Below are 9,641 nucleotides of genomic sequence, written 5' to 3'. Positions count from 1 at the left end.
TGGTATGGAGTTTCACCTCCGCTTGGTGGCCAATTCATTATCATAAATTAATAGTGGGTTATCTAACTATATACACATGTTTTGGTTGATTACCATGGTCTTTACAGTACAACGGGAGAATGACTCACCTACTTTGCCTCATATTCGACGCCAGCCCATTTATCAACACAATAGACCTAGGTTAAATACTTTTAATGTGCGATTGATTTGGAAAATATGATAAGTCGTTAGTGATAATAAAACATTGACCCTGCTGCTGCCGCCGCCGCCACCACCACCAGCACCACAACTAAAACAACTACTATTACAACAATACTATGATCACAGGCCCGTATCCAGGGGGTTTTATGGTTCGGGAGAACCCCCTTTTCTGGCAACCCCCCCCCCCCCTCTTTTATGACGGGGCCACTTTCTAAGTATGCAAATTGGCTAAACAATACACTATCAGTACACTATTCATGCTATTTTATTCCTATCTTGTGCATCCAATAGAAAGCTCAATTTTCAAAAGAAGAATATTTGGTCATTAACATTGCACTTAATCAAGAAACAATATCGGTTTCATAACAATTTAAGTTCAATTAATGAAATTAAAATTGGTGACAATTTAATTCAGATATCGTCTTGTGCTCGAAACCTTGGGGTTGTGATTGATTGAAAGCTTTCTATGACCAATCACATTTCCAATATTTGCAGGTCGTCCTACTCTTATCTTAAAAGTATTAGCCGTATACGGAAATCGCTTTCTCAGTCTGATACTGAAAAACTAGTTCATGGATTTATTTCATCTAGATTAAATAACTGTAATTCGTTGCTTGCTGGACTTCCAGCATATAAACTTAAACCACTTATTCGTGTCCAGAATGCAGCTGCTAGAAGAACACGTAAATACGATTATATTACTGACGTATACATTAGACTTGTTCATTGGTTACCGATTCCACAAAGGATTGAATTTAAATTGATAATAATGGTTTATAAATCACTACATGGTGTAGCACCACACCACAATATTTATCTGAACTAATTGAATTGCACACTCCAAAACGAAACCTTCGATCGGGATTTCAGTTTTTGGCAAAGGTGAAATCTGTTAAAGAACTGCAATCGGATGGTAAAAATTCTAAAGTAGCATTTAAAGACCGTGCTTTTGAGAATATTGGTCCTCGGCTTTTCAACACTGTACCCATTTATATTAGATCTTGTACTACCATTGAGGTCTCATTTGATTTAATGTTTAACTTTTTGTAGGTCAGGTATATTCAACTTGTAGTTCAGCTTCATGAAACTTGAGGTACTGTATATTCTTGCACTTTAAAAGCTCTTTATTTTAAATTTCCAAGACACATGATGTACTGTATATTCTTGCATTTTAATTGCTCTTTATTTTAAATCTCCAAGACACATGATGTACTGTATATCCTCGCATTTTAATTGCTCTTTATTTTAAATCTCCAAGACACATGATGTACTGTAGTTTTTTTTCCGGCATTTTTAACCTTTTGATGTAAATTTTGTGATGGTTTGGTAGACTTGTCTTGTCTTTTTCTTTTACAAAATACAAAAAAAAATCAGTGTTTTATCGTTCTATTTCATGTCGCGTTTTCTTTTATTTCAATGTTGATTTTTGATGTGTTAAATGGTATTGTGATTTTGTGATGATTATTGGTTTCAAACATTTCTATTAGCTTTTAATGTATATTTCTTATGTATGTTTAAAGTGTATGTAGGAATATTTTTAAATTCTGTACAGCGCCGATGAACATTTTTAATGGATATTGTTTTGCGCTTTATTAAATGAAGTTATTATTATTATTATCGGTTACATAACAACCTTTCGTTGTTTCAATTGAACATATCTGTTGATCTCATATCATAAGTGGATTTTTTTTTCTTTTAAATTAATTGTTATAAATTATGTTATAATTTAACTGTAACTCATACTTAGATCAATTAAAAAATTTAACTGTAACTCATACTTAGATCAATTAAAATAAACTTGTATAATTGTACCTTTCTACTACTGTTACTGCTATAAAAGTGACTGAAAATGTCATTTCTATCTTTGAACCTATTTATCTGGCATATCTAGGCTATCTCCATAACCGTTAGCTATAGGGGTTTCAAGTTTAAGTGGCGTATCTAGAGATTTTGAAATGGGGGTGGGGCGAAGGTGAAGTGGGGCCTTGATGATCAGTTGAGGGGCGCTAATTTGCAAAATAAGGTGATTTTATGTGATGTTTAACTACTTGACCGTGATTTTTTTTTGTGGGGAGGGAGCGTGAGTTTTTTTTTTTGTTTTTTTTTTGTGGGGAGGGAGCGACTGGAGGAGCAACTAATTTTTTGAGTGGCGTCCACCGTACAGGGAGTCAGTACCGGGAGGAGGTTTGCACAGATTTACAACAGTAGCAACAAGACCAGATAGTACGACTGAGGAGGACGTCCAGCCTGTGACTTCTTCTTCCAGCCCCAAACTAATTCGCCAAAGGTACACAATTGACAATTGAGGTGGTACCGTATACTGTATTACAATTTCTATACTAATAATAAGTTAGGCATATACATCATAAACAATTGTAATAAATAATAAATTTGATTCAATAGCATAATAGTCCAAACTCAAAGAAAAAGAAAATTTAAGTTGTGCTCCCGGAAGACACACACACCACAGACAGACCGTAGACCGACGGATAGGCAGACAGACAGAAAGAAGGGCGATATTGCAATACCCTTCGCATCACAGAGACGAGGGTAATTAATTTACTGTACATTGATTAACAGATACAAATAAAAAGTACGGTATATTATTTTAAAAAATTCACACTGAAAAGTCACATCAAAAACATTGCTGAGGAAGTACTGTGGTGACGAAGATTGAAGAAGAGCGAGACTCGATAAAAATTAAATATATTGTTTGCTCTCTCAGTCTTAAATCTTGTTAATGTGAATTGTTTTTTCTTAAATTATTGATGAACAAGGGTGATGGAACAAAATGGTTTAGTCGGTACTCATTCTTCTTTTTACTGTTATTCGTTGCTACAAACGACTGACAAATATGTTCCTTATTGCATACACGAGGTTCAATAATGTTTGCAAATTTAATTAAGAATCCAATGTTGAACATTATCGGGTCTGACACCTTGATAACGTTGAGTGCTGCTAATTTACATGAACGACTTCTGGGGAGATGCTGAACTTATCCGGTAGGCCTAGAGGATCTGAGCAAAAAATTAAGCAAATTGAGCAAATGGTTAACTATCAATGAATGACTTAAAAATGGGTTATTATGTTTTATGAAATCAGTTACTGTATTAAACTTTTTCCTTTTTTCAACTGTTAGAAAACAATGGAGATTTTTAATCACTGGGCTCAATGGACCTTTCCGCAATGGTTCCCTCTCTTGGATATTGTCTCAAAGGTCCCACAAAGCGACAGTGTTAAAACATAGGCAAACATGTGTGTTTATGGGACAACACGTGTGTTTGTGATACACGTTCCTTGTTTTGATTGGCCCTTCTTTTGATTGGCCAGTTGTTAAGTTTTATTGACACTCGGGAAACGTTCATTACACTCAGTTCTAAATGATTTCTTCCTTAACGAATCTTTCTGTGTATGGAGAGTTCATTGTTATGCCAGGGAGTTGTTATTAGATAACAACTCCCTGGTTATGCTATGGCTGCTCATCGTGTCTTGATAGTATGGTTAAAATTATTGTTCTATCTGGAATATAAAAAATTTGGCATGATTATATTTTTGTTTAACTGTATAACTTTATTGTTGGGAAAGAGCCTATATAATTAAAATCATTATAAGTCTGTGATCGCGGCAATAGTGTAGTACTAATCTATGTCCTTTACAGGCCTAGTGTGGCGTTCCATGTACTCTCGCACACTTGGGGGACTAGCCCAAAATAAGAGACAATTTGGCCTTCATTTCCAATTATACAACAATATAAACACTGGAACGAGCGTTTAAGCCTACTCGTGTCCTTTTAATTCTACCTTATCTCCCCTCGAGAGGGCGCTACCCATAGAAATAAACATAAGCCATGGGCTTCTTCTTCAGGACCCCTGGATTGGCTTCTTTTCGATTGGCATTTTTTCGGGATGAGCTTTTACGAGATTACTTCAGCAAACTAAAGAGAGGACTTCCTTTCAAATGAATGCTGTATTTTTAATTTTTTTTTTTTATTGCTACACGATATTTTTCAACTATTAGTCACAATTCAGTCTGAATGTAAAGCATCTTGAACCAGCCCATGGACTTTTTTCATGAACGTCTTTAATTTCCAGATATTTTGAAAACTAATTCTTTTGAGGTTTTACGGTATCGCATAAATCAATCGTTTGCTTTTTTAGTTTATCTTATCTGTGCTTCAATAGGTCTCTTGCAACCTGCATTTAAACTTCGAGTTAAATTCTGGCAGAAAATTTAACACCTTCGCCAATCAAAATATTGTCTCTTGTTTCGAAAGCTTCGTTCATCAGATTCGTCATATTTTTCATAATTTCAATCAAATAAGAAATACCACCGTGGGTTACCATTTTTTAAGACTTAAAAATATCTTTTAATTAAACTTCACCCTTATACATATAAGAAAACACGTAAATGGAATGGCCTGTACATTGTGGCATCTCGCCGTGAGTTATGCGAACAGAAAGGCTGGAATAAAATCATCCGAGTGCTTCATTTTGAGTATCATCTCATCATGTTATTATTTTAATGGTGCTATGGAACTCTCCAGCTAAACCATTAGTTCGAAGGCGTCTTAACCAAAGAACAAATAAATTTTCATTTTTAAATTTTGAATATTAATAAAACGGGTAACACTTAAATTTACAAAATTTGCAATCAATCAATCAATCAATCAATTTATTGGATCCACTTTTGATACATTGGCACTCATACAAAATGTATGGTATATCCAAGACACATAACGTAAAACATCGAATTGAAGCCCTGGGCTTCTTGGGCTTCTTTACACATCTAGATGTGTATAAGAGACAGGACCAAGCCGTCGTACCGGGCTGGGAAATAAGAGAAAAGAAAGACGGGAGAGGGAGGGAAAGAGAAAGAATAGGAAAAGAAAATGAAAGAAAAAGAAAAAGAGAAGAGAAAAATAAAGACAAGAATAAAAAGGAAGATATCATAATGACCAGACTCACAACACCTTCTTCACGTCAAAAACTGTCATAACTCATTTGATCCATGCTGCCTGATGGCGTAACCACTGGGGGACCAGGGGAAAATATCTATTTTTGAAAAATCTTCCCCACCCCTTTATAATGCCCTTTTCATCCCCTGAAAGTGCCTAAATACCTCAAATTTCGTGCGCTTCGCGCGCATTTCTTGTTAACATGGGCCAATTTCCTCTAAAAATTGCACATTTTGGGGAGTTTTGATCATTTCCAACGAAATTATAATTAAAAACACCGGGGGACAAGGGCTAAATATCCATCTTTGGAAAATCTTTCCCCATCCCTTGACAAATGCATCCTGAAAGTGCCTACAATTCTCAAATTCTTTGCGCGCATTTCTTGTTACGGTAGGCCAATTTCCTCTATAATTGCACATTTTAGGGAGTTTTCATCTATTCCGACGAAATTAGAATTAAAAACACAAAAATATTTTGCGCGCTTCGCGCGCATTTTTTGGGCTTTTTTAGGTTTATCCTTTTAAGTTATTTAAAGCACCAACACATAATAGTCCCAAACTCAAAAAAAAACAAATTTAAGATAGATCGTTTTAACCTAAAAGAAGGGCCTCAATGTGTATTGATGGTGAAAGAATATGTTTGTAATAAATAAAACCATGATGAAAATGCTTATATTTAGTTTCAAACACACGTGTGTGGCCTATATTATAAATAAGATAAGCCCTATGTCGTATTGTTTTCTATTATGGGGAGTGAGGTGGGGTGGGTATGGTAAATTACTAACCGGGAAAATAAATACCCACTCTGACACAAGACCCCTTGTGCGGACAGGGGTCTTATCATCTCGAGATTAAGCCCACTGGGCTTCAATTCGAGGTTTTATGGTATAACATTATAAAAATAGACTGAGTATTTCAAGACCCTTGGTTATAAAAATATAATCCCTGAGGATAGCACATCCATAGACGCACTAAACGAGATTGACTTAACTATGAGGCCGTTGCTGCGGCTATTGCATATTGTAAAAATAATAAAAGCCTTGGTTTAGATACCATAACAAATGAAATGTTAAAGAACGGAGGAAATGGCATGATTAGATCACTATATTATATTCTGTTTAAAAGGTTGAGTGAATTCAAGACAATTCCAAACGACTGGAATAAGGGTGTCATAATTCCAATATTTTAAAAGGGTGATCCCAAAGACCTTAGCAACATACAGAGGCATTACACTTACCCCGTGTGTCGCTAAGGTTTACAACCGCATTATCTCCCAAACAGTGTCAGATTTCTTTGAAGAGTTTGCGACAATCAGAAGGCAAAAAAATATTTTTTGCATTTTTAGATTTAAAAAAAGCATTTGACACTGTTTGGAGAGAAGGGTTATTTTCAGCTGTTAATAATATTGGGGTTAAAGTAAATTTACTCCATATTATTAAGAATTTGTATGCAAATGTACAATGTAAAGTTATTTTTCAAGATATAGAAACTGAATTCTTCAATATCGATGAAGGAGTCAAACAGGGCTGTTCACTGTCACCTATTTTGCTTTAAATTTTCATCAATGAATTACAAAAAACGATAACAAACACTAACCTTGGAGTTATTATATTTAATATTAAAATTGGAGCCTTGTTTTGGCTGATGATGTAGTGTTAGTCTGTGAAGACGAAAGAGATCTAAATCTCCTTAAAGCAGCAAGTGAATTTTCAAGTAAATGGAAACTGGATTTTAATTACAATAAATCCAATGTTCTTACAGGACAACGTGTAAATAAATATATAGAAAATGGAAATTAGGTAACAATTTTATTACAGAAACTGACTGCTATAAATATCTTGAAATTTATATCTCTAACACTAACACCGACTAACGTTAATAGGATAATAGCATATATACAATTATCTATAATCAGGACAACTTTATTAGAACTTTAATGTAACTTTAATATAACTTTAATAAAGTTTATTTTTGGGTGACTTGATAATCGGTCTCCTTACCATCAACTATGGTTGCTGCGTGTGGCTTAGTGGTTGTAAATCCTCAACCGACAAAATTAAAAACCTTCAATATGAAATGGCAAGGATTCTAAGAGCACTTAATAGATATGTAGCTAAAGAAGCATTATAGAGATCAACAGGTTGAAAAATTTAGACGATGACAGGTGGCTCCAATTACTCTTAAAAGCATTATGTATAATGAAAATAAAATGAAATGGAAATTGTTAAATATCATTAATCAGCTTCTTTCGAAGCATGACTTAAACCATGACTTTTGTGTAAATCAATCAATTTACCTTTCATCTGAATTCATAAATTGTACAAATGATGATAATGAATGGTTCGAAAGAGCTTGTAAGAAATCAACTTTAAATGAATATCTCAGATATAAAAACGAACCTTTTTTTTAAACATATCTATGTAATAAAACTGACTTTAAAGGAATCAGTCTTAAGTTTAAAGCAAGGTCTAATTGTTTAGCTTTAGAAGGTAGGAAAATTACTTGGTATGATGGATGCACAGGTTTTTGCAAATTATGTAACTGTAACTCTGTGAAAAATATAGAGCACATTCTATTACAATTTTATAATATTAGGGCTAAGACCTTCTATGAAATTAAAATTGCTCTATTTAAAAATAATTTTCATGAATATTGGGAAAATTTCTCCAATGGTTCACCAGATCTAAAAATTGATTATTTGCTTGATGATCTGTTCTCCACAAACTCCACTCTTGGTTTAATGCATGGGAAAAACGAACACATGTTTTAAATTACAATACTAATAATGTTATTAGTTTATAAGCCTTTTTTTCCCTTCTTTCTTTACATGATTTTAAGAATAGACATTAACTGTACTTCTTGTGTGTATTTGATTTGTATGTTTTTATATCCATTTCACATTGTACCGGTATTTATTATGTTATGTGCTTGTTTTGATTTATTTATTTATCTATTTTTATTTACTCTATTTTGTTATTTTTTTTTTTCTTAGTTAAGATTTTAAATTTTAGAATAATATTATTTTAATTGCATATGGATTTTTCATTACTATTATCTCTTTTTTTTTTAAATGAATTTTATCTTTAACTTTTGTTCTGTTGTATGGTTGAACCTCTCATGCGTGAGAGTGTTCCTCTGCTTTGAAAGAGAGAGCCAATAAATTATTTAGATCGAAAATTTGCGAGATTGGCGCCCTCTAGGAGTCACTGATATAATGAACAAACGTTATACGCGGGTGTGCTGCGAGTACGGCGATACGGGTGTCGCCGCGGACTGGACACTGATTTTTTCCCGATTTGAGTGTTGGATTAGGCCTAGGCGTTCCATTGGGGAAAATGGCCGATTATGAGAGCGTTTTGTGTGTGAAACCTGAAGCTTTTGTCTATAAAATTCCTCCGAGGGCTACAAATAGAGGATATAGGTAATTTCCGTGTTATATTTTTTCTAAACACTTTCTTGCTTGATAGCAAGGCTAGGCCAGCCTGCCTTTCCTACGTATTGTCACACTAGGGCTAGCCTAGGCTAGGCTAGGTATGGATAGACCTACCTAGAGCTCAAGGGCCTGGCATGGGTAGCAGACCTGTCACCCCGTAAGTCTTACGCATTGCAATCAAATCTTACGGTCTTGCGCAAACCTGGCAAAACTTAAGCTTATCCTAAAATATGAGTAAATTATGTTTCTTTTTCAATTTGTACTGAATTTTCATAAAAAGGGAAGGCCAAGAATAAGATGCCTTTCGTTATCTTAAACTATCTTTCAATAACTGCCTAGGTCCTAGGCCTATTGTATCTGAGATCATTATAAACTCACTAATATCGATTAGATATGCCATTTAAGCCAAAGCGTCCAGGGACCGAAGGCCCTGGCAGGGCTTGACCCCGACCGGGAGCTCTTAGCGGCCCCCTGTCACCCAACCACTGTTCGTGCTTTCGGTAGGTATGTTTAATAAAAATATAATCATCTTTTTAGATCCAAATGATAGTGATACAAGTTAATTCTTTAACATTTAAATAATACAATAAAGTTTATTTGATAAAATTTGACCTAGCCTAGTGGTTGATTTTTATATGATTTTTTTTTTAAAACATATTTTTGAGCAAAAATTTGGCATAGGGATTGTATGTTATAGTTGTGACCTTTCAACACTACGACGAAAGCGATGTGACAACTGCATAACTTAATTGGTCACTGTACATTATATTCCTGTCAACAACACAAATCATCCAATCAAAATTGAAATTCCTTGTCACATGATCTATACAGACCAATTACAGTCCAGACATTCCCAATATTGGCGGCATATGCAATTTCGTGACGATAATTCTCGTGTATACTCGGATATATTATGTCAAAATATCTTACTAACTAGAAATTGCAAGTGAAGTGCTGCGAAGTACAACTGCATATAAATGTTCTTCGAACAAAATTATTTATGCGAGTCAAGTGAAAATAATGAATAATAAAAATATAACAAATAATATGAGAC

General features: G+C 34.3%; 1 protein-coding gene across 1 annotated transcript in view; it reads left to right on the top strand.

Moving 5' to 3' along the window:
- The first annotated feature begins 8,376 nt into the window (after nt 1-8,376).
- LOC117114149 (adaptin ear-binding coat-associated protein 2-like) overlaps nt 8,377-9,641 on the top strand; it is an 18,995-nt gene continuing 17,730 nt past the window's right edge. The window contains exon 1 of the mRNA XM_033257706.1: nt 8,377-8,575. Coding sequence (XP_033113597.1) covers nt 8,490-8,575 — 86 coding nt within the window. The 5' untranslated portion in view covers nt 8,377-8,489. The remainder of the gene's footprint in view (nt 8,576-9,641) is intronic.

The sequence above is a fragment of the Anneissia japonica genome, unplaced genomic scaffold (genome assembly GCF_011630105.1).
Source record: "Anneissia japonica isolate Jap-2015-1 unplaced genomic scaffold, ASM1163010v1 scaffold287840_len1291095_cov163, whole genome shotgun sequence".
Taxonomy (NCBI): domain Eukaryota; kingdom Metazoa; phylum Echinodermata; class Crinoidea; order Comatulida; family Comatulidae; genus Anneissia; species Anneissia japonica.
This window is presented reverse-complemented; position numbering and strand designations above follow the sequence as displayed.